Source organism: Hylobates moloch, unplaced genomic scaffold, assembly GCF_009828535.3.
Source record: "Hylobates moloch isolate HMO894 unplaced genomic scaffold, HMol_V3 SCAFFOLD_12, whole genome shotgun sequence".
NCBI lineage: Eukaryota > Metazoa > Chordata > Mammalia > Primates > Hylobatidae > Hylobates > Hylobates moloch.
This window is the reverse complement of record NW_026652287.1, coordinates 103,353,631-103,378,351: the sequence shown is the minus strand read 5'-3', so window position 1 is coordinate 103,378,351 and position 24,721 is coordinate 103,353,631. Positions and strand designations below refer to the sequence as shown.

At 41.7% G+C, this 24,721-nt stretch overlaps 1 protein-coding gene and 1 long non-coding RNA gene across 2 annotated transcripts; both read left to right on the top strand.

Moving 5' to 3' along the window:
• The first annotated feature begins 71 nt into the window (after positions 1 to 71).
• Positions 72 to 3,741, top strand: LOC131380898 (uncharacterized). Its single transcript, XR_009209177.1, has 3 exons — positions 72 to 288; positions 2,983 to 3,108; positions 3,523 to 3,741. It is a non-coding gene; the product is annotated as an uncharacterized LOC131380898 (long non-coding RNA).
• Positions 3,742 to 17,824: 14,083 nt separating this feature from the next.
• Positions 17,825 to 19,622, top strand: LOC116479248 (complex I intermediate-associated protein 30, mitochondrial). Its single transcript, XM_032171272.3, is given in 2 exon segments — positions 17,825 to 19,074; positions 19,077 to 19,622. Coding segments are annotated over 2 exon segments (981 nt in total). The 5' UTR covers positions 17,825 to 18,380; the 3' UTR covers positions 19,364 to 19,622.
• The last annotated feature ends 5,099 nt before the right edge of the window (positions 19,623 to 24,721 follow it).

Sequence of the window (24,721 nt, the reverse complement as noted above, 5' to 3'; positions counted from 1 at the left end):
GCTCCCAGTGACCGGAATGCAGAGGCCTACAAGGGCTAAGAGACAAGCTACCTGGGACACAAAGTACGCGTGCGTACTGACGCCCCGTAGGGCCTCGACGCGGAGCCTGGTGGAGAGGGTTCCGCTGGTGATTGAGTACGCAGGCGTGAGTTCGGCCTTGGGGGCGTGGCTTTGTGCCCGTTGGCGGTGTTGAGAACGCTGCGCCTGCGCAGAGAATCAAGCGGGTGCCCTCTGAGGGCTGAAGCGTGTATCAGTACCAGGTTCAGACTTCGTGGGAGGCTTTAAGAGGTGGGGAAAGTGCGTATGATAATACATTGGCGTGGATATGTGCGTCGTAAGTTTGGGAAAGTGTTTGTTATGAGAGGTGGGTAGGACCATCGAGCGTCTGCTTTGGTGTATCTGATGGCCCCATTCTCTGTGAGGTTAGGCCCATTCTCCGTGAGGTTATGTGATTTGATATGTGACCCTATATGCATCTCTGTGGGTGTTTGGTTGACACTTGAGCTGTAGAGTGTGTCTGCTGTGTGACTTTTTCTTAATTGTTTAATCTTTATGAGCTTCAGTTGCTCATGTGTGCACGGAACAATATTTCTTAGCTAATTGTGAGGATTAAGTGCTCATAAATGTGCCTGGCACAAAATAAGCAATGAATGGAGAAACTGTGCTTCAGTGCATTATTTAGATCATGGGCTTTTAGGTCATTTGATTCTACTTTGTCATTGTTTTGAGCTATTTACCAACTCACATTGTGGATCACTGATGGCAGTTCAAATTACTTCTTGTTTACACAAAAGTAAATTGGAGGAGGCTCAGTTTACTTCCCTCCTCCATCTCCATTGGGAGGAGGCCAGTTTTTGCCTCTTTTGCTGCTGCATATCATTTTAATTTTAATTTTTTTGTTTTCGTTTTTGTTTTGTTAAGAAACAGCATCTCACTCTATTGCCAACACTGAAGTGCAGTGGCACCATCATAGCTCACTGCAGCCACGACCGCTTGACATCCTGGATTGAAGCTATCTTCCTGCCTCAGACTCCTGATTAGCTGGGACTACAGGTGTGCACCACCATGCCCGGCTAATTTTTTAAGTATAGGTGAGATCTCACTATGTTACCCAGGCTGGTCTCAAACTCCTGGCCTCAAGCGATCCTCCCACATTGACCTCCCAAAGTGCTGCGATTACAGGCATGAGCCACTGCAACCAGCTACTTTAATATTCTTGATCTATAAATGTGACTTTTTTTTGACTCGGGGAAGGGTTCTCTTATGAGTTGGTTTTAACACGTCACCAGTTTTTCTCATTAATGAGTTAAGTAAACTCTTCAATCTGTGTATTTTGCCTATTACAGTGCCTTGTAATTTTTTCCTGATAGCTGAATATGATGTACTTGGTAAAATGAGCTGCATGATAGGTCTTTAGTAACATGGTGATAAGATTTGGTTGTGAGAGGAGAAGTGTCCTATAGTCTGCAAAAATAATATATAAACTTAGGCACATTAAAATTTTAAAGAGTTTATTTAAGCAGATAGCAGTTCATGAATTGGGCATTGCCAGACCACATACAGCTTAGGGCCTCTCTGAAGGGGCATGAGGGAAGGGCTTTTACAGGCTGAACTCAGAAACAAGGCAAAGAAAATACTTGATTGGTTAGAGTAGAGCCTTATTTGGATCATTCCAGTAGAAAGGCAATAGTAGGAGGTTAATTGGTGGTTTCTGATTGGTTAAGGCCAGTTATACTGAGTTGGGTTTGGGTTTGCTTAGGTTAAGAATTCAGGCTACTGGAGCCACCTCAGCCTAATGGCCTCCCAATTAATGGTTTCAACAAGTCTTAATGGTAAGGTTTCTTTTTTTTTTTTTTTTTTTTTGAGACAGAGTCTCACTGTGTCACCCAGGCTGGAGTGCAATGGTGCAATCTCGTTTCACTGCAAGCTCCGCCTCCTGCCTCAGCCTCCCGAGTAGCTGGGACTACAGGCATCCGCCACCACGCCCGGCTAATTTTTTGTATTTTTAATAGAGACGGGGTTTCACCATGTTAGCCAGGATGGTCTCGATCTCCTGACTTCGTGATCTGCCCGCCTCGGCCTCCCAAAGGTTTCAGTCTCTTATCCTGAGCCCAGGGACTATGAATTTCACAAGTCCTTCTCAGTAAAACCCTTTCCCCTTAAGTGGGACAGGATGGCAAGAGGGGACCAGAATTGTTTATTTTCCTTCTTCCAGGTCATTTGGACACTGATGAAACCCCAAGATGGTAGGCTCTGATAAAATAGTTTCTCTCCAGAGCATTGAACAGAATGCTGTGGTATATTTCAAAATGGCTACTCTTCCTCTTCCCCTGCCAGAACCAGCTGGGGACTTTCTCAGATCTTCACTGTGAGAACCTGCTAGAGTCCTTGGAGATAAAACTCACGAAAGTGTAAAGATAGCTCTATGGCAAGGTCTTCTTGGAGTTTTTAACTCTCAGACTTAACCATATTCAGCCTCCAGCAATTCATCAATTACAGTTCAGGTTTTCCTAACCTTGTTCTGGTTCCTGCAGAGGCACAAAGATTTGTGCTTGTGAGTTTCTGCTCTGGTAAGTTATCATTCTCTGTGTCTGCCTGTCTCCAACTTTGGAGGCAGTAGCTTGCCTTGTGACCTCACTTATTTGACAGATCTAAGAAGAATTGCCGATTTTTCAGTTTGTTCACCTTTTTATTTGTTGTTAGGATGGAGTGAGGACTTCCAGCTCCTTGCTGGACCAGAAACTGGAAGTCTCAGTAATGTCTTTAAACATGTTCACTTTTGTATCCATATGAGACTCATCTTTTTTTTTTTTTTTGAGACAGAGTCTCACTCTGTCACCCAGGCTGGAGTGCAGTGGACCGATCTCGGCTCACTGCAAGCTCCGCCTCCCGGGTTCACGCCATTCTCCTGCCTCAGCCTCTCCGAGTAGCTGGGACTACAGGCGCCCGCCATCACGCCCGGCTAATTTTTTGTATTTTTAGTAGAGACGAGGTTTCACCGTGGTCTCGATCTCCTGACCTCGTGATCTGCCCGCCTCGGCCTCCCAAAGTGCTGGGATTACAAGGGTGAGCCACCGCGCCCGGCCAAGACTCATCTTTTAATAGCAGGTAGTGAATTTTAGCTGCCTAAGCCTTTTAACCATGTTGTATAGGGAAACTGTGTGTCTGTTGTTGAGGAAATAAAAACAGAAACTTCCTGCCAACCAAGAAAACCTCGCTACAAAGGTAGAAGGGAAAGAAAACAGTTTTATTATTGAATAAGCATTACACCAGAATCCAGTATGTACCATAGGCAGTCTGCTAAAGAGATTGCTAAGACAGAAATCTCATCTTTTTCTATAGCCAAACAAATACATCTCATTATGTACATTTCTCAAGATCAACAATAATTAGTCAAGTCATAGGAATTGGAGGGCCTCCACTACCAACTGGAGGGCCAAACCATGACTTTAAATGAAGTAATACATTCTGATAAGAACAAAGCATTCTTGTTTATGTGTGATGTGTCTGTTCTGTTTCTAGGAATGGATGTTTTCTTTTAAAACTGGTTTATTGAAGTATCATGTACCTATCTTAAGTGTACAGCATGATGATGTGTATGCCCATGTAACCATCACCTAGAAGGTAAAGAATATTTCCATCACACTGGAAACTTCCCTTGAGCTCCTTCCCATTCATCACCCCCTTAGAATAACCACTATTCTGATGTTTATCCCCATAGATTCATTTTGCCAGTTCTTGGCCTTCTTGGAATAGTATACAATATGTATTCTTTTGCATCTGGCTTCTCTTAGCATAATGTTAGCAATTCATATGTGTAGGGTATACGTCAACAGTTCTTAGTAGCATTCCATTGCATGAATGTACCAGTTAGTTTATGCATTCACTCACTAATGGACATCCAGCTTGTTTTAAGTTTTTAACTGCTGTGAATAAAGCTGTATGAACATATCTCTCTATGGCCATGTGCACTCGCTTCTCTTGTAATAGAGGTAGGGTCATGGGATAGTTGTGTGTTTAATTTTTTAAAAAACTGTCAGTTTTCCAAAGTAGTTGTACCATATAACATGTTCACTACCAATGTATGATAATTCCAGTCATTCCACATCCTTTCCAAGATTTTATATTGTCTTTCTTTAAATTGTAGTCATTCTGATGAGTCTGTAGTAGTATCCTGTTTTCTTAGTGAAACAAAAGTAATATCAATAGACAGTCTGATTTATTATTGGCCTACAATAGCTGAAAACTATTCTATTTAGTTCTCAACTTTCATGAGTAATAACATGAGTTCATGTGGTAAGCTGTCTCTACATTGCTTGGTTCAAAAAGTCCTGCAGAGGACCACTGATCTTTAAAAAGTGCTGTCACCCTTCAGGTTCTCTGTCTCCTCAATCTATTCTTTGCCTGACTTAAGGATTTTTTTCCTGCCCAGAAGCTCTCCAGCAGTTCATCCCCTCATCCATGTTCTAGCTTTACTGGATGGATGGATTGCCTGTGATGGGAGGGGTTGCTGCAGAGGTCTCTGAAATGCCTTTGAGACCTTTCTGCCATTGTCTTTGCTGTCAGCTCTTGTTTGCATTTTACTTATGCAAATTTCTCTAGCAAGTGGTTGCTTAGCAGCTCACTTGAATTCTTCTCTTGAAAATAGGCTTTTCTCTTCTACCACATGGCCAGGTTGCAAATTTTCCAAACTACTATGGTCTGCTTCCTCTTTAAATAGAATATAATTTCCAACCTTAGGTCATTTATTTGCTCACACATCTGAACATAGGCTGACTTCTCCAAAAAATGGAGGCCTAACACAAATGGAAAATTGTCTTTAAATTGCTGAAGAATAAAAAACACTTAATGCTATATCCTATGAAAATATCCTTTAAATATGAGGACAAAAATCAAGGTAATCTTAGAAACATGCAAAGCTATGAGAATTTTTATTGCCTACAACCTACATGACAGCCAGTTCTAAAGGAACTCCTTCAGTCTGCAGGAATCCTAGTGCAGGTCCAGGGATGAACCTGAGAAACAGTAAAGTAGTATATATAAAAGACAACATTTTCCTTCCTGATGGAATTGCTGTAAAACGCTACCGACTCTTTAAAGAACAATAACCCCATAGGCAGTTTTTATACTGTAGGCAAAAGTAAAAATTATAAGAATTGCGCAAAGAAGGATATGGGGTAAATGGAATCAGTTATACACTCTTGGTTTTCTCCTCACTGAGACTGAAGAGGAAATTAATGAATTTTACAATACGTGAAGCCAGAAAATTAACTTTCCCCTCAGGGCTTAGTATAAGGTAGCGCCCCCCTCCCCACCCCGTAGTAGAACTTAGAGAAGGATATTAACAGCCTGTGCTCCTTCTGTGCTCCGTGAGCGTTATCTATACTCCCCAGTTTCACAGTCCTTGGAGCTCTGCGAATTCTTGCTTACCTCCCCAGCACAGCTGCAAGGTCATAAGATTGGTAAGGATATGTTACACAACCATGTATTCCCAAGGATGTAAGACATGGAGTAACAACTGCCTTTCTGCTCGCTCCTGTAAGTACGCTTCCTGCATCACGTAATTCCCACCACTGAGTGTTTCAAAGGTGGCTGCTCTCTTTGTTCGGGGCTCAGACTTTCCTGGACGCTAGTCCTACTGAGCCAGGTGATCACCTTAATAAAGGCTCTCCTGAACTCTGTTCGGTCATTCCCATCTCTGATTGTCCTACTACAAGACAGTTATCAAATCCTCCATCTGCATAACTCCATCAGCAAACCCTGCATTTACCTTCTGGGACAATGTGGTACTTTCCCTATATCTTTCTCCCTGTCTCATCCTTTCATCTATTTATTGCATATCTTAAAGTAGATGTTTTTCACCAAGTACACACTGGTATCTGGTATTAATGAGGCTGTCAGTAAATAATATTGGCACCACAGAAAATAAGTGTACGTCTATTCTTTGTCTTCCCAAATACTAATCTATAAATTTCTTTAGGTTGTGGCTTGAGGTCATCATAATCATTACCTTCTTCCCAATCCTGATTCAAATCTTGACCCATAATAGGTGCTTAATACCTAAACATATGAAGGAATAAAGAATAGATGCATATTCTAAGTTAATAAATAATCAGGAACAAATACATGGAAAGATCAGTACTGCCAGTTTAAACACACACAAACTGTGCTTCAAACATCTTGCACTATTTGCCAATAAACACAGTCTGGAGCCAAAGTTCAAGTTGGAATTTTTTGTTATAAATTGTTTTATCATAATTGTTTTACAGTCATAATTGTTTTACAGAGCTTGGTCTTGGGCTATTTTTGTTACTTTATTTTTTAATTTATTTTTTCCAGTATTTTCTTGTATCTCTACCATGTTTTAAGCATCAGCCAAGTCAGTGTAAAACAGTAAAAAAATTTGGAAAAAAAATTGACATGATCTTCAAAATCATGCATATTCAGTAAAATAAATGAATCTGACAGTAAATAAGCAAATGGAAATCTAGCACAGTATTAATACAATGTGACATTGTAATATTAGAACATTTTGATAATACTGTTACTACCACATTACCTAAGACATTTGGAGGCAGTTTTATACAATTTTGATAGTTTTGGTAAGTTTTGATTTAAGCAATAATCTATCATGAGAAAAAGTTCACACTTACTGCCCAGGATTACTCAATGCTAGAGGCTTCATGTGGAGCTTCTGAAATTATGTATGGGGACCCGTGGAGCTGTCAATTGGGAACAGAATGCCCCACATCATGATTACTATCCTCAATAGAAAAACCACGTTGGGTTTCATATGTCAGTGTCACACCCACATTTCCTGTGAAATACAGGTGCTGGTTTACAGCGAAGGTGCTTTCCACATGAGCATATTAATGTTGGGGGCCTCAGTTTTGGGGATGTAGCCAGGATTTACTTGAAGGCTGAGGATTTCCTGGGGAAATACGAGAAACATTGTCTTGTATATGACACAGTAGATTGGAACAAGATTTTCTAATATGCATAGTTTAGGGAATCGCATTTTAACTCTGTCCCTAAAACACAGTCATTCAGCCATCAAAAAATGATCCACACTGACATTCCATTATTAACTCACCTTGGCCTTGGAATTGCAGAATGAGTTGGGGAAGAGCTGAATGGGAAGGTGGGAGGTATAGAAGTGTGGGCCCTTCTGACTCTCTAAACCTGCTTTCTTCCGTTTAACTTCTATCCATGGTGAATGATCCCCGGGAACAACAGATTGGACCCAACTAGGATCTCCCTTGGAGAGGGATGATGATCTCCACCATCCAAATGGCTCCTGAATAAAAAAGAAGAAGGTGTCACCTACTTCAATATGACATCTTAAAGACACTGTGTTATTTCAGCGATAATGCCCCTGTCCATCAATCCAACTGGTGTTTTCATTCCTCATCTTACTTTGTCTTAAGTGCATTCAGCTGATGCTTTATTCTAGAGATACTGTCCTTTTCACTTTTATGTGGCCATCTTTACCCTGTTTTGTCATAAAACTCTTTTAAAAAACCAACTTTTAAAATGTTAAATTGTGGCAAAATACAAAAAATTGACTGGCTTAACCCTTGGTAAGTGTCCAGTTCAGTAAATACGCACATTATTGTGCAACCATCACCACCATCCATCTCCAGAACGTTTTTCTCTTTGCAAAATTGAAACTCTGTAAACATTGAAAACAACTCTTTCTATTCTCTTCCCATCAGCTCCTTGCAACCACCACACTACTTTCCTTCTCTATAAATATTTCTACACCAGGAACCTCCTATGACTGGATCACACAATATTTATCCTTTCATGCCTGACTTTTACTTAGTATACTGCCCTCAAGGTCCATCCATGTGGTACCATGTATTAGAACTTCCTCTCTTCTAAGGGTGACTAATATTCCATTGTATGTATAGAGCACATTCTGTTTATCTGTTCATCCGTCGATGGACACGTGGGCTGCTTCCCCCTTTGGGCTGTTGGATGCCTTAATACTCTTGCTCCCACTGCTCAATATCATTTTATTTATTTTTATTTATTTTATTTTATTTACTTATTTATTTATTTTTTGAGACAGAGTCTCGCTCTGTCGCCCGGGCTGAAGTGCAATGGTGTGATCTCAGCTCACTGCAAGCTCTGCCTCCCGGGTTCAGGCCATTCTCCTGCCTCAGCCTCCCGAGTAGCTGGGACTACAGGCGCCCGCCACCATGCCTGGCTAATTTTTTTTGTAGTTTTAGTAGAGACGGGGTTTCACCATGTTAGTCAGGATGGTCTCGATCTCCTGACCTCATGATCCGCCCGTCTCGGCCTCCCAAAGTGCTGGGATTACAGGCATGAGCCACCGCGCCCGGCCTCAGTATCACTTTAAAAAGAGCAAAACTGTCATGTGCAGCCAACATGGAGGGAACTGGAAGAAATTGTGTTAAGTGAAATAAGCTCAGTCCAGTAAAACAATGGCACCAATAGTCTTAATACACAGAATAGACCATTGAACTACTGCACACATGCACTTGCTAAATATTACAATATTTTGACTCCCATTTTCCCACCTCTCACATTCTTTCTCTAGTTACACTGTAGTATCCGTTACACTTGATAATCCCAGCTTCCCTGTATGTGCTTCTCCACCAGTGCGCTCTGCCTCAATGCATGACACCAACACATGCCTACTATTCTTTGCCTGAAACCTCAGGCATATGTATGTGCCTTCTTCCTCATCGATGCCTAATATATGGTTCTCAGCTGGGGTAAACTGTGCCCACCTCAAGGGAAAATTAACAGTGACTGCAGACATTTTGAGTTATTACACTTGAGTATGCTACTGACTCCAGTGGGCAGGGGCCAGGGACACAGCTAAACATCCTACAATGCACAGCACAGCCCTCTTCCCTCTGAAAATGTATTATGTGGCCCACATGTCCATAGTGTAATAGATCGAAACACTGCCATCTGGCAAAGACCTTCTCCTCGACCAGACTTGACTTAGGCTTCCCTGAGCCCTCTTCCTGACTAGGCCTGGACTTTGGACATCTGTGTCCATCCTGGCTGCACCCAGTTTCAACAAGGGTAATGAGAATCCCCCCATCCTTGATACCTGATCTGGATTCTCATCTTCCACTCTTAATGTCTAAGTCTTTGGCCTGCCTTTAGCAAGGATTCTGCTCTTGATACCTAATCAAGTTGCTCTTTGTAATTTCCCACCCACTGACCGCCTTACTCTGATAATTGTCTACAAAAAACCAACTATCATTGCTATATTCAGAGTTGAGTTGGGTCTCTCTCCCCTGTTGCAATTGTGTTGAATATTCTTCCTCACCATTTACCCAAGTGTCAGAATACTTTTTCTTTTACATCTAACAATCTCACATTCACGCTCAGCATCTAAGGATAAATGTTTATTTTTTCACCGAAATTCTTTCAATAATCAGTCCCCTCTAACCATCCTGCATGATCACTTAAATCTGCCTTAGCTTCTGTGGGATCTTATGTCTCTCTATGTCTCTACAATGCCCCAGTAATCACATTCATTTGCATTATGTTTAATTGTCTGGCTTAATCCGTCTCTCTGAGTAGAAGTTTTGTCAAAACACCACACTATCGGCACCTGTAGTCCCAGCTACTTGGGAGGCTGAGGCAGGAGAATGCTGTGAATCCGGGAGGCGGAGCTTGCAGTGAGCTGAGATCGTGCCACTGCACTCCAGCCTGGGCGACGGAGCAAAACTCCGTCTCAAAAACAAACAAAAAAAACCCCCACATTATCCACCAAAGCATACCCAAGCGCAGGGCATAAAGAAGGCACTCCATCAGTATCTTCACCCCATCCCTTCCTCAATTTCAGGTCCCACTTCCTTACCTGACTTTGGGTAAGAAAGTATAATGACATCTTCATCCCACAACACAACTTCATCCTGCAAACATCTCAGGTCTGTAAAATTATTGCTGGGAAAAGGAATCCCTTCAATCCAGATAGATTCACCAGCCATCTAAAAAAACACCACAGGCTTCCCAGCTTCGTATTTGTTGTACCTGTGCAATCTTAGAGGCACCACTTTTCTTGTTCTGCGACAGGTTAAAATGCAAAGGATGGACAGATTGGGACAGAGCAGCCCAAGTTCATTTTGATACAGCTTCGATGACTGGAGGATTACCAGGCTTTTTGGTCTGGTGCTGATAGGATTAACGACATGGACACATGTGGAGTAGTTTTAAGAGTGAAAAGTTTAATAGGCAAGTAAGAAGGAAGGAAGAAAGAAGAGAACAGCTCCCCCGTACTGAGACATGGGAAAGGAACAGAGATAGACCCTGTGCGCAACAGAAAGACAGTCCGTTATATTGGGAGGCTGGAGGAGGCGGTATCTGCTTTGCATAAGGCCCAAAGGATTGGTTTGACCAGGTGTATTATTCATGTAGCCTGGGAGAAACCAGGCCCTCCCACCATAGCCTTTTAATATGCAAATGTGGGTTGCCATGATGGTTTGAACACATGGTGTTACTTGGAGGTGGCCATCACACTTTGCACTGGTGGTAACAAGGAGAAGACAGTGGGAATCACCATATTGAGTGGACTCAGTTTCTAGTGGCCAGATTCGCACATCAAAGCTTGTCAGCCCGGCCCTTGAAGCCACCTTTTTGGTTAGAAAAGAGATTGTTTGGGGGTCATTTCTTATTACAGGAAAATCTCCACCAAGAACCTTTACCCTTACTGTATGCCTAAAATGATTTCTTAATAACTCCTGTAATATCCTCCCCTCAAAGAGAATTAAACCTAACTGCCGTTAGGGGGCTGTTAGATGATGATTCTTTCTGGCTGCTCTCTGCTGAAAAGGGGCGTGTGGTGGGGGGGGACAGCAGTTGAGCCTTCTCCTGTGGTTGATCTAAGGTTCTCAGAAGAATGGCATGTCTATGTGTGGCTCTGCTCACAGCACCATTTAAAGTTTAATTGCTTCTATTAAACTTTATTTAATGTTTTATTAAATAAAACATTTAATAAAATATTAAACTTTATTTAATTTAAGGTGAAAAAATATAAATTTTACAAGAAGATTTAAAATGTAGTGTTAGGATACAATTATTAAAATTACCACCGTTAATGGGGGGCCCTCTTAGACTATAACTGACAGTAGAGTTTGACACCTTTTTTTTTTTTTTTTTTGGAGATGGAGTTTTGCTCTTGTTGCCCAGGCTGGAGCGCAATGGCGTGATCTCGGCTCACTGCAACCTCCGCCTCCCAGGTTCAAGCAATTCTCCTACCTCAGCTTCCTGAGTAGCTGGGATTACAGGCATGCACCACCACGCCCGGCTAATTTTGTATTTTTAGTAGAGACGGGGTTTCTCCATGTTGAGGCTGGTCTCGAACTCCTGACCTCAGCTGATCCGCCTACCTCGGCCTCCCAAAGTGCTGGGATTACAGGCGTGAGCCACCGCGCCCGGCCAAGTTTGACACCTTTTAGTTACACCAATGGATTGCAATACTGGCTTGCCTCCACTAGATGTCGGTGTACATTACCAGAAACGTTAATATAGAAGTAACTTTTTCCTAGAGAAAAGCGGACATTTCCCCCTTAACCTGCCGAATAACTTTAGGCCTAGCCCATTTTTACAACTTGCAATATGATTGGGAGAAATACATTATTGGGTGGCTAAAATAACTTCAGCGTTAATTTTGACAGTTCCTTTCCTTTATTAAAATCTTTCATGACTTTTATACACCTTCTTACAGCATCTTTAAACTTTTTGGTTTGTCCTAAACATCCTTTCTTTAAACAACCAGTTATTTCCCTTTAGTACAAGAATTTACCATACAAAATCCTTCCTTATATAAAATCTCTTCCTTTATACCCTTTTCATAGTGTGTATCATATTACCAACCTTTAGTAAAGTCTTTTCAAACTTAATGATAGTATAACTTTCATGCTTCTTATCCATAACTATTAGTCCTGCTATAAGCAAAACAACCTTGACTAAATTTTTCCTGCAATTATTAATCCTGTTATAAGGATGATAATCAAGCAAAATATTACAGCAATTAGAATTTTACAACCAGAATTCCACATTGTGGGTGCCACGGTGTTTAGTTCTATTGCAAATAGTAGCTTGACTAGAACAATTTTTGCAAGAGTGGCATAGTAAATAATTTTCATTTAAAACTTTGCTTGCCAAGATATAACATGTCCCTTTGGGGATTTACAAAGTTACAAATGTGATTCTATGAATAATTAAATCTGTCTGCAAATATGCATTAAAAAGAAGTTCTAATATTTGGCGGTGAACTTTGAGAGGAAAGTTAGGAAAAAATAAAAAGTATGTGATAAGGTAGGAGTGGGACTAAGATGTGTAACCCTCACTCAGTTACTTATCTTTTATGATTTTCAGCTTAAGATCTTCTTTTGTTTTTTTTTTTTTTTTTTGAGATGGAGTCTTGTTCTGTCGCCCAGCCTGGAGTGCAGTGGCCTGATCTCGGCTCACTGCAACCTCCGCCTCCCGGGTTCAAGCGATTCTCCTGCCTCAGCCTCCTGAGTAGCTGGGACTACAGGTGCCCACCACCACACCTGGCTAATTTGAATTAGTTTTTGTATTTTTAGTAGAGACAGGGTTTCACCATGTTACCCAGGCTGGTCTCGATCTCCTAACCTCCTAATCCGCCCGCCTCGGCCTCCCAAAGTGCTGGGATTACAGGTATGAGCCACGGCGCCTGGCCAAGATCTTCTATTTCTTCACACTGATATTGAGGACATTCCTCCGGACTGTCAGGGGTGGCTTCCTCAGCTTTGCAGGCTTTGTCTTGATTGTGATGTATTCACAAGTTGATTCCTGTAACTTTTACTGCCCAAGGGGGTTGAGAGAACAACAGTGTAGGGCCCTTCCTAGCTTGGCTTAGGGAAGGTGACAGAGGTGAGAGTTTTACTAACACCAAATTTCTTCGGTTAAATAGAGGTGGCTCCTGCTGGAAGTGAGCTAGAGAGGTTACATGCTTAACCAATTTAGAGGTTTCCTGCCTGAAAGCAATTTCTGAGCACACAGATAAGTTTTATCCTTTCCCAAGTGAAAAGCTTGGTGAAGGATTTTAAGAACTTTTCATTGGCTGGAGGCTGGCAAATAGAGTTTGCCATCCTGACTGTAGCCATCCTGGGGGCTGAAAAGTATGCCCTAGAGAAGTAGCCTATTCTATTTTTGCAGGGGAATACTGAGGTTTAATTTCTCTTACAGAGCCTTTTTAGATTAGAAGGGGCTTGAAGTGTGTTAATACCTTGAAGCTTTCATGCCTTTGACTTAGCTGCCTGATCAGCTAATTTATTTCCTTTGGCTACCTTGTTTCCTTTCAATGTTCCTTAAAATGCATCCCTGCTATTTTTTCGTGGAAGAAAAACTGAAGATAATAACGTGCTAATTTCCTGGCGATATTTTATAGGAGATCCATTAGTGGTAAGAAAATGTCTTTCCTTTTAAATGGCCCCAGCATGATCATGGAGAGCTATGAAAGCATACTTGGAGTTAGTGTAAATGTTAGCTGCCTTTCCCTTGCTTAATTTAGGTGCTCTTGTAAGAGCTATTAGCTCAGCTAATTGAGCGTTTGTGCCTGGGGAGAGTGACTACTGCTTATCCTGCCTTATGTACTTCTTGCTTTACCGGCTGTCAGCTAAGAGCTCCCCCAGAGGACAGTGATTCTGCTACATTATTTGGGCTGTAAACAGTTAAATTATTTCCTAGGATTAACTTGGAGGCTTTTCTGACTAGTAGAGCGATCATGACAATGGCTTGCAAGCATGTGTCAACTAAGGTTGAGAAAAAGATTGGATTAGCCTTTTTCCTGAGATGCCCCTTACGGTCGTGCTCTGGGGAGAGGGGAGGTCTGGATTAGAGAGGAGAAGAGAGAGAGAGACTAGCTCTAGTGTTTGGAAGGAGGTTTACTTTCCTTCCTTTAATTTCCAGAATCATCCGGAGCTCCCGTGCTGTAATGGCAGTTTGAACCGCTGGAGCCAAGATTTGAGCCCCGGGACCCATCAGTCCTGCTGGACCATACGCGAGACTGGTCCTGAACCCAGTGACCTCCGCCTCTGGGGGCAATTCCATCTCCAGTGGTTTTTGCCACAGGCTGACAGGGTCAGGCTTGCTTCGTCTTGCTGCCTGGGCAGTCCTTAAAATGCCCTGGCGTGCCACATGAATAGCAACTAGCAGATGCACCTTGGGGATTCTGGATGTTGCAAGCCTGCAAAGCTGCTGCTAGAGCCTCTGTCCTTCTCCTGAGCTTGCTCTCTTTCTTTTGGGCCTCCTCCTCCTGGTCCATATTATTAAAGACCGAAGTGGCCACTGTCAGGAGGTTCTCTAAGGTGCTGTCTGGTCCTGTACCTTGCTTCTGTGGTTTCCTTCTACTATCAGGAGCTGCCTTGTGTAATAAACTTGTCCTTCAGGATGAGCTGCTCCTCAACTGAATTAGGGGATATGGAGGTGTACTCTCTTAGTGCCTCTCTTAGCCTTTCCATAAAGGCTACAGGATTCTTATCTGGTCCATTATAGACAGTTTAGAGTTTGATACCCAACCTTATTTTAACCTGAATTGACTCTCTCTTAGCTTGAGAGAGCCAGACAGACTCCATCTTGGCTCCTTCACTTACAGCCCCTTACCCACCCCCTTCCTCAAGGACTTAACTTGTGCAAGCAGTCTCCCAGCACATCCAAGGATGCAATTAACTGATAAGATACTGTGGCAAGCTGTATCCGCAGTTCCTAGGAATTTGCCCAGTTGATAGCACCCAGAGCCCCTGCGTTTGTGTCCGGTTGATAACACCCAAAGCCCCACGTCTATCACCTTGTGATGGATTTAAAGCCCTTGTACCTGAAACTGTTTGCTTTCCCGTAACCATTTATCCTTTTAACTTTTTGCCTGCTTTACTTCTGTAAGATTGTTTTAACTAGACTTCCCCCACTCCCCTTTCTAAACCAAAGTATAAAAGAAAATCTAACCCCTTCTTCAGGGCCGAGAGAATTTTGAGCACTAGCCATCTCCCGGCCGCTGGCTAATAAAGGACTCCTGAATTCGTCTCAGCGTGTGGCGTTTCTCTGTAACTTGCTCAGTTACAACAAGAGTAATTGAGGCCGGGCGCGGTGGCTCACGCCTGTAATCCCAGCACCTGTAATCCCTCGGCCTTCGGAGGCCAAGGCGGGCGGATCACGAGGTCAGGAGATCGAGACCATCCTGGCTAATGTGGTGAAACCCTGTCTCTCCTAAAAATACAAAAAATTGGCCGGGCGTGGTAGCAGGCGCCTGTAGTCTCAGCTACTCGGGAGGCTGAGGCAGGAGAATGGCGTGAACCCAGGAGGTGGAGCTTGCAGTGAGCCGCGATCACACCACTGCACTCCAGCCTGGGTGACAGAGTGAGACTCAGTCTCGAAAAAAAAAAAACCCCAAAAAACAAAAGATTAATTGAGAGGTTTGGCCTTGGTTTTCTGTAGGCCTTCTAAAATGCATATTACAAAGTGCTTTATCTTCCACTTATCCCCTTGAGTTAATGGGGTACCATTAGGTCCCAAAATTTGGTTGATATCTAAAGTTTATTTTGCTGTACAACTCTGGTTTTCGCGGGGTTTTTTTTCTTTTTTTTTTTTTTTAGAGTCTTACTTGCTTCTAACACAAAAAAGGCCAGGTTTTCCTTCAGGCAACTCCTTTATGGAGTTTGTGCTTGCCTCCAACAGGAAAGATGAGGTTTTTTGCCCTGCTCCCCTAATGGTAGAGAGCAGGCTTCAACCTGTGACCCATCATCCATAGATAAGTAACTGAGTTGGGGATTGTCTTGGCCAAAGAGAAGAGTAACAACCAGCTGGTCTTAATTTCTTGTTACCATTAGAGCACTTCATAATCATATAAGTTGTGTGATCATTTGTTTTGCTTAAATGTTTTGTTGTTGTTGTTTGTTTCTGTTTTTGTTGTTGTTTTGCTTTTTTCCCCATTGGGTTTTATCAACTCTACCTTTTTTTTTTTTATTGAGCAAAGGTTTTTTCTTCTCAGCTGACTGACTAATGTTTTCTTCATTTACTTCTGCTGTCCTTTCTCTTGCACCCTCTGCTGCATGAGGAACATAACATAGTTTATAATAGTCTGAGTTTCCTTAAAGAAAATGGAGAAGGTGCAACTCCCTTGGAGGAGACACCTGTTTTTCCTTATCAAACCCCAAAAGTGTAAACAGAAAAGTTCATCTCAGCTCTTAAACTGCTTGCTTTTGTATTGTGTTACCTGATTTATTGACTAAAATAGTTATCGCAACAGAATTTACTCATTGGGTTTTAAAGAAGTGTATAGTTTAGACAGAAATGTCATTGTTTACAAAATTTTTTTTCTAAGTGCACTGTAAAAACATCACATGGTCTAGCCTCATAATAATTCTCCCTTTTTGGAAACCCAGCATTCAGTGTGGGTTTCTGCCCAGAGCTCAGAGAGCCAGTTAAAGGATAGATAATCCTTATCTAAATAAAATTGGTCTCCTTATACAACCCTATGATAAATTTTTATAATTTTATGTTTGATTTGGCATCCCTCTTTAATCTCCTTCTAGCACACCAGACTCTTTCTCTCCATACTTTATAATGCAAATTTTTCTATTTGATTTTCACCTGAGTTGTTTCCTTTACTATGCAAATTTAAGGCTATTTAGCTGACAACTGCCTAAGGTTGTGAAACAGGTTACCAAGAATCTGAAAATCTATGATAGGAAAAAAGAAGGTTTTTGTGAATTGGTGAAGATGTACTTCTTTCCACATGTCTAATATATCTATGTATTTATGTGTTATGTAAACAATGTTTCACTAATGAAAATATATAAAAGAGCTCTGATTAATAGGCTTAAAAAAACATGTACATCAAATACTTTATCAGAAAAAGAAAAGATACTCAAATGCTTTTTCAAGTTTATGTGATTTAAGTAAATCTTTAATAAATAAGCTAGCTTTAATATTATTATTAAAGTAATATTAGAAGTGTCTGAAGAATTGCCAGCATACATTTTTGTTTGCATTTTTTTTTTGAGATGTAGTCTCGCTCTGTTGCCCAGGCTGGATTGCAGTGGTGTGATCTTGGTTCACTGCAAGCTCCGCCTCCCAGGTTCACACCATTCTCCTGCCTCAGCCTCCCGAGTAGCTGAGACTAGAGGTGCCCGCCAACATGCCTGGCTAATTTTTTGTATTTTTTTTTTTTTTTTAATGGAGACAGGGTTTCACCCTGTTAGCCAGGATGGTCTCGATCTCCTGACCCTGTGATCTGCCCACCTCGGCCTCCCAAAGTGCTGGGATTACAGGCGTGAGCCACTGCGCTCGGCCCTTTGTTTGCATTTGTTGATCAAACAATTTCTTACTTATCCCTGCCAAATACTATAAGGTGTCAAAATTTGACATAGGGGTTGCAAAAGTATAAACACAGCCAAAACAGAATGACCTTTGCTTGTGTAATCTTTAATAAATAAGACATTGATACTGGTTTAATAAAAATAGCTCTATCTTGAATTTAGTAACATTACCATAACTTCTAATCTTGTGGCTTTAGGTGGTCTAGTCCACAGGCAGTAAGGAAGTTGGTTTTGGGAAAGGACTGTTATCATCTTTGTTTCAAAGCTAAACTATAAAGTGAGTTCCTCACAAAGTTTGTTTGGCCTACGCCCAGGAATGAACAAGGACAGTCTGGAGGTTAGAATCAAGATGGAGTCAGCTACATCAGATCTTTGTTATTGTCTCAGTTATGGTGGTTTCATAATTTTAAACGATGCCTATCACAGTTTCATAAACAATGTAGGTAAGTGATTAACATAAGATAATTAGGTAAATGTAATGGGATGACTACTTGTAGATAAAATTGTCATAATTTAAAATCTAAATTACTATTACATTAAATAATAGATATTTTATTATTTGGGTATTTTTCAACAAAATATATTGTAGGAAAACATTCTTTCTAAAAGCAGGTGTGTGCTTTTTAAAAAGGTATACACTCTTTTGTCTAATTTAAAGCTTATGTAAAGGTTTTATATAAAACAAGGTAAAAGGAACCAGGAAATAAGAGAGATGTAAAGAAAGTTAAAGAAATAAAGAGGTTTTTCTCTCCATCATGCCGAACGTCCAGCCTCTGGAGATTGGGCGGTGAGTGCCGGAGGTAAACACCGAGGCAGAAGAGTTTCGCCACTCACTACCTGTGTGACCTTCGGTAAATTAGTCTTGGAACATCCATTTCCTCATCTCTATAATTGAAATGATAATAGTACCTCTCTCAGGGTTGTGTGAGCTGTCAATGAAAATACACTTAGAGCAGTTTCTGGCACTTGGTAGAATTGGGCTATTTGCTAAAGCTTCTTGGTAGCCCTTGGTAGCCCAGGAAGAAACTTACATTTTGATTTTTTTGTACCATGGCTTTGGTTCACAAATTGCTGCATGGCACTTATATTCTCAGAAAATGCTCTAAGACAACTGCTGCCTTGCATTCATTTTTGGGTATTCGCTTTGCACACCATTCCAGTAGTCTTCAGAAACCAGTGGCTTCTCCTGGCAAAGCCTCCTCACAGAGGAAGACTGAAGGGGGTTGGCAAGGACATCACCAGAAAGAAGTTGCTTTGGATATAACTTCTCCTGAGGAAAAACCTGAAGTTAGTTTTAATAAAGCAATTAGAGATGAAATAAAGGACCATTTTAGGCATTTGAAGGATGAAATTATCGATCATTGGATAGGACCCAAAGGCCGCCCTCTGCATGAGGTCTTGCTGGAACAAGCCAAGGTTGTCTGACAGTTCTGGGGGAGAAAAGACTTGGATAAGTAGATAGTGACTTCTGAAAAGACAATTGGAGGCAGAAGTGAAGTATTTTTGAAAATGGGCAAGAATAACCAAAGTGCACTGCTATATGGAACTCTGAGCTCTGAGGTGCCTCAGGATGGGGAGACTACCTGAAGTGGGTACTGTGCAATGATATCCAGGATTCCAGGGGGTGCTTTTGAGAGGAAGATGTCTTATGTTTGGTCCCAGTTCAGTACTCTGTATCTCCGTGTACGTGGGGATGGTTGGCCTTGGATGATGAATATCAGGGAGGACACAGATATAATCCAGAGGAAAATCAGATGTATAGCTACTTCATGTTCACCCGTGGGGAGCCCTACTGGCAGAAGGTCAACATCCCTTTTTCCACATTTTTTTTCTCTAATCAAGGAAGAGTGCAGGATGTTCAGAGTCAGCTTCCGCTTAACAAGACCTCTTCTATAGCATTCACCTTGGCTGATAAAGTGGATGGTCCATTCTTCCTGGAGACGGATTTTATTGGAGTGCTTACTGATCCAGCCCACACAGAAGAATTTGCCTATGAAAGTTCTCCAGAGCTTAACCCAAGACTTTTAAAATAAAGATCATGTGGTAGTTTTCTTTTACTAAACTAAGGGTACTAGTATCTACAATGATATAAACAAAATAAAATATTTCTTTAATGGCATCCAAAAAAAAAAAGAAAGAGATTTTTTTTTTTGTAAGACAGCTTAAAGAGAAATAATTTTATATGAGAAAGAATCTTGTATGGTAAAGTTAGTCCTAGAATAAAATGACTAGTTGTTTAAGAAAAAGTGATATTTAGGACAAACCAGAAAATCCAAGCACGTCATGAATGGTCTGTATATGCAATTACAAGAAGATTATTAAACAAACAAAACAAAAACTTTTATATGATCAAGTTGTCTATAAAGAGAAATGACAATGGTGTTTCTGTAGATTGGGTTTGATGTAAGAAAACACTTATACACTAAAGAATTGGTTAGAACAATGACATTTTCTTAAGGGGTTGATTTACTCAATAAATTATAAGAGATTTTATTTTTTAATTTTTAACCCAAAATTCAACTTTTATTGCATCTCACAGGTTTTGGTTTTCTCTCCCTTTCTAAAAGGCACAAAATAGTAACACTCTCCTTCAACTCATTTTCAGGTCATATAAGTTTGTTTTCCTTGGGTTCCAATTTTTTGTTGTTGTTGTTGCCTGATGCTAACAGTGTTTTCTCAAAGGTCTAAAGGAAATGTTTCCTTTGAACATAATATTCTGTGCACTGCAGAAGGGTTTTTGTTTGTTTGTTTGTTTGTTTGTTTGTTTGTTGCCTTTTGGTAACCTGCCTAGAAGATTTTATGTTTTATTGCTTAGAAAAAGCTGAGGCTAAAAAAATTCCTAATTAAGGCTATTACATTTGTTATCTTCCTTTATGTGCTTTTAAAGTCCTTGTGACATTGAGTTACAGGGCCTTGACTCCTGGGTCTAAAAATGACACCAAGCCCTACTAAATCTTAAATTCTGAGAGCTTATATTGCATATATTTCAACCTTGGAGAATCTGACAATTATTTGTCTTGGGGTTGCTCTTCTCAAGGGGTATCTTATTGGTGTTCTCTGTATTACCTGAATTTGAATGTTGGCCTGTCTTGCTAGGTTGGGGAAGTTCTCCTGGATAATATCCTGAAATGTGTTTTCCAACTTGGTTCCATTATCCCTGTCACTTTCAGGTACACCAATCAACCATAGGTTTGGTCTTTTCACATAGTCTCATATTTCTTGGAGGCTTTGTTAGTCCCTTTTTCATTCTTTTTTCTCTAATCTTTTCTTCATGCCTTATTTTAGTAAGTTGATCTTCAATCTCTGATATCTTTTCTTTTGCTTGATCAATTTGGCTGTTGATACTTGTGTATGACAAATGATGGCAACTCCTCTCCAGCAAGGGCACAAAACTGGATGGAGAATGAGACTGATGAATTGACAGAAGTAGGCAGATTTGCCCTGAGGGGTTCCCAGCTTGAAGGGATCCAAGATATTTCCCTTTCACAAGACAATCCCATTCTGTCAATGAATTAATCAGCAAGAAGATTTCCTTTCACTTCCTTCTTCTCCTGCAAGGGAAGACTTTAAGAGACCTGAATTGACAGGGCAAGGTGGTCTCATTTTCAACTCTCAGGCACAAAGTCTTTCTTCTCTTTGGTTTGCCTGCCAAAATGAAAATTCAAGGTTACTAAAAGCTGCAATTCCAGTATATCTCCTTCTTATTCCACAGAAATTGTCATTCATGGATATGAAGGCTCTGACAGCTAAGTATAATTTTGCCACCATGAAAAAGCCAATGAGAAGCCAATAAAAACAGGATTTCAGAAACACAAAAGTACCTCCATTTCCAACTATGTGTCAAAAGCTTTCCTGATTACGCTTGTTTGTTTGAGATTTCTCTAGCTGTAGCCAAAAATATCCTAAATTATTATCATTAGTATTCCTTTCATGAAATTGATGTGACCTGCTACCCTGACTAATACTAAGAGAAGAATCAAGAGAATTGTGAAAAGGAAAAGTGGTTTTGAACTTCGTTCTCCTGGAGATCCAACAATCTAACCTTAGAACTCTGCTTCCTCCAGTTTTCTCACTCCATCTGCAGTGAGAGCTGCCCTGCTGGCTCCACTGCTACTTTGAGTGCAGGCACTGCCTTGAGAGACATTTTGCTGACAGAAAGGTGATAGGGGGGCTTTCAAACGATTTCTTCTGAAAGCTGACATTCAACTCATGTTTACTCTTTGGTTAACTTTATCCTGCAAATTCTGAGAGAACACCATTCTTCTAGGTCCAATTGGCCACAAAACAGGTTGCATAAGTCTCCATAGCAAAATGGAAATCCAAATGGAATCCAATTTCCATTTGGATTTCCATTTTGCACATAGTGAGTTTTCTCTGTCCATTTTGGGTTTGGATGGAGGAGGGGAAAAATGCTCAGACTTTCCCCAAGACGGTAGTATCAGACAATCCCCAGGAACAGCTTGGAAGGGTCAGTGTGGGCAGGTGTTGGGTTCTCTAAGTCATCTAGAGCAAGGGCAGGCAAACCATGGCCCACAGGCTAAATACGGCTACAACTGCTCCTTTACATATTGCTAAATACGGCTACAACCACTCCTTCATATATTGCTAAATACGGCTACAACCGCTCCTTCACATATTGCTAAATACTGCTACAACCGCTCCTTTACATATTGCTAAATATGGCTACAACTGCTCCTTCACATATTGCTAAATACGGCTACAACTGCTCCTTCACATATTGCTAAATACGGCTACAACTGCTCCTTTACATATTGCTAAATACAGCTACAACTGCTCCTTTACATATTGCTTACAGTGGCTTCAATCTGCAAGAGAAGACTTGAATAGTTGCCATAGACACCTTCTGGTTTGCAAACTGGAAATATTTATTACCATTTACAGAAAAGGTTTGCTGTCGTATGTCTCACAAATCCAGTGCAGTCTGTAATTAGTTACAATGAAAAGATGACAATGCCCAGGTCACATTGTTCCTAAGGCCTGTTCTGCATTTCTCCCCATTTAGAATGAATTCCCTGCAGGCATTTTTGCACTCCAAATACATTACGCCACTGTCAAGCTTTCTCCTTCCATATATGCTTTGAACCCTGGGAACAAGCCACCTTTTCAGTTCTGTTCACAGTGGCTGTGTCTTCTGCTTCAGCCAAAACTTTCACTGTGGTCACAGCCTTCCAAGCTACAAGGCCAGCCAGCAGGATGGGCAAGCTACAAGGCCAGCCAGCAGGACCCAGGGTCCTGTTGGGTACCCTAAAATCTCATTCTGTTGTCACCTCTGCCCCCTCATCCAAGTGACCATCTCTGGAATCTAGTTGGAAACATCTCCTTCCTCCCTAGACAAAGACCCATAGTCCTGGTATAATCATCATCCAGTGTAATGGGGGCTCTATCACTGTTTTCTACTGTGTCTTGAGCTATTTGGGCTTCTTGGTTCTTGGGACCTTTGCTGTAGTCTTCCTGGAAAGTAACCCGCCTGACATCTTCAGTGAAACCAAATGTCTCACCTTCAGCATGTTGGTGTTCTGCAGTATCTGGGTGGCTTTCCTCCTGAGTTATAGCAGCACTCAGGGAAAGGTCATGGTGGCTGTGGAGATTGTCTCCATCTTGACCTCCAGCACTGGGTTACATGGATGCATCTTGCTCCCAATTGCTACGTGATTCTCCTTCACCCAGAAAGGAACAGTCTTCAATGCCTAAAGAAGAAGCTGAAAAACCATAAACAGAAGGACTATACTATATATAGACTAAGAGGAGGGACTACAATGCTTATTAGTGGTAGAGAATTTGTAAGCTAATTGTGTAAAGTGCTCCTGAAAAATCAACAAATATTAAACAACTTGTTTCAAAAAAAAAAAAGACAACGAGATATTGGCAAGTTACTTACAGAAACAAACCTGAATATCCAGTGAATAAGAAGATTCTGGGCTCATTGGAAGGTATTGAGTTGTCACAATTAATTTTTCACAGTAACAGATTTATCTTGTTATACTCTCACCTCTTCCAGGATTCAACTTTCACTAGCCTTCAGTTTTAAAAAAGAAGATGCTAAGCCTAACTAGTAATAAAAAATGCAAATTAAAAAGCCACAAAATAGCATATTACTTTGCAGAATAAAAGAAAAAATTACAAATCTGTAATCACTAAATATTGACAAGGATGTAAAGCAACATGTGCCTGCAAACGCACACACACAGAACTACGTAAACTTCACACCTGTTAAGGAATAATTTCCAGGAGGCATTGTTAAGTAAAACAAGCAAGTTATAAATGAAAGTACAGGGCGGGTGGAGCCAAGATGGCCGAATAGGAACAGCTCTAGTCTACAGCTCCCAGCGTGAGCGACACAGAAGACAGGTGATTTCTGCATTTCCAACTGAGGTACCGGGGTCATCTCACTGGGGAGTGCCGGACAGTGGGTGCAGCACACTGTGTGTGAGCCAAAGCAGGGCGAGGCATCGCCTCACCCGGGGAGCACAAGGGGTCAGAGAATTCCCTCTCCTAGTCAAAGAAAGGGGTGACAGACAGCATCTGGAAAATCGGGTCACCCCCACCCTAACACTGCGCTTTTCCAATGGGCTTAACAAACGGCACACCAGGAGATTATATCCCGCACCTGGGTCAGAGGGTCCTACGCCCACAGAGCCTCGCTCATTGCTAGCACAGCAGTCTGACAAACTGCAAGGTGGCAGCGAGGCTGGGAGAGGGGCGCCCGCCATTGCCGAGGCTTGAGTACATAAACAAAGCGGCCAGAAAGATCGAACTGGGTGGAGCCCACCACAGCTCAAGGAGGCCTGCCTGCCTCTGTAGGCTCCACCTCTGGGGGCAGGGCACAGACAAACAAAAGGCAGCAGTAACATCTGCAGACTTAAATGTCCCTGTCCGACAGCTTTGAAGAGAGTAGTGGTTCTCCCAGCACGCAGCTTGAGGTCTGAGAACGGGCAGACTGCCTCCTCAAGTGGGTCCCTGACCCCGAGTAGCCTAACTGGGAGGCATCCCCCAGTAGGGGCAGACTGACACCTCACACGGCCGGGTACTCCTCTGAGACAAAACTTCCAGAGGAACGAGCAGGCAGCAGCATTTGCAGCTCACCAATATCTGCTGTTCTGCAGCCACCACTGCTGATACCCAGGCAGACAGCGTCTGGAGTGGACCTCCAGCAAACTCCAACAGACCTGCAGCTGAGGGTCCTGACTGTTAGAAGGAAAACTAACAAACAGAAAGGACATCCACACCAAAAACCCATCTGTACATCACCATCATCAAAGACCAAAGGTAGATAAAACCACAAAGATGGGGAAAAAACAGAGCAGAAAAACCAGAAACTCTAAAAATCAGAGTGCCTCTCCTCCTCCAAAGGAACGCAGCTCCTCAACAGC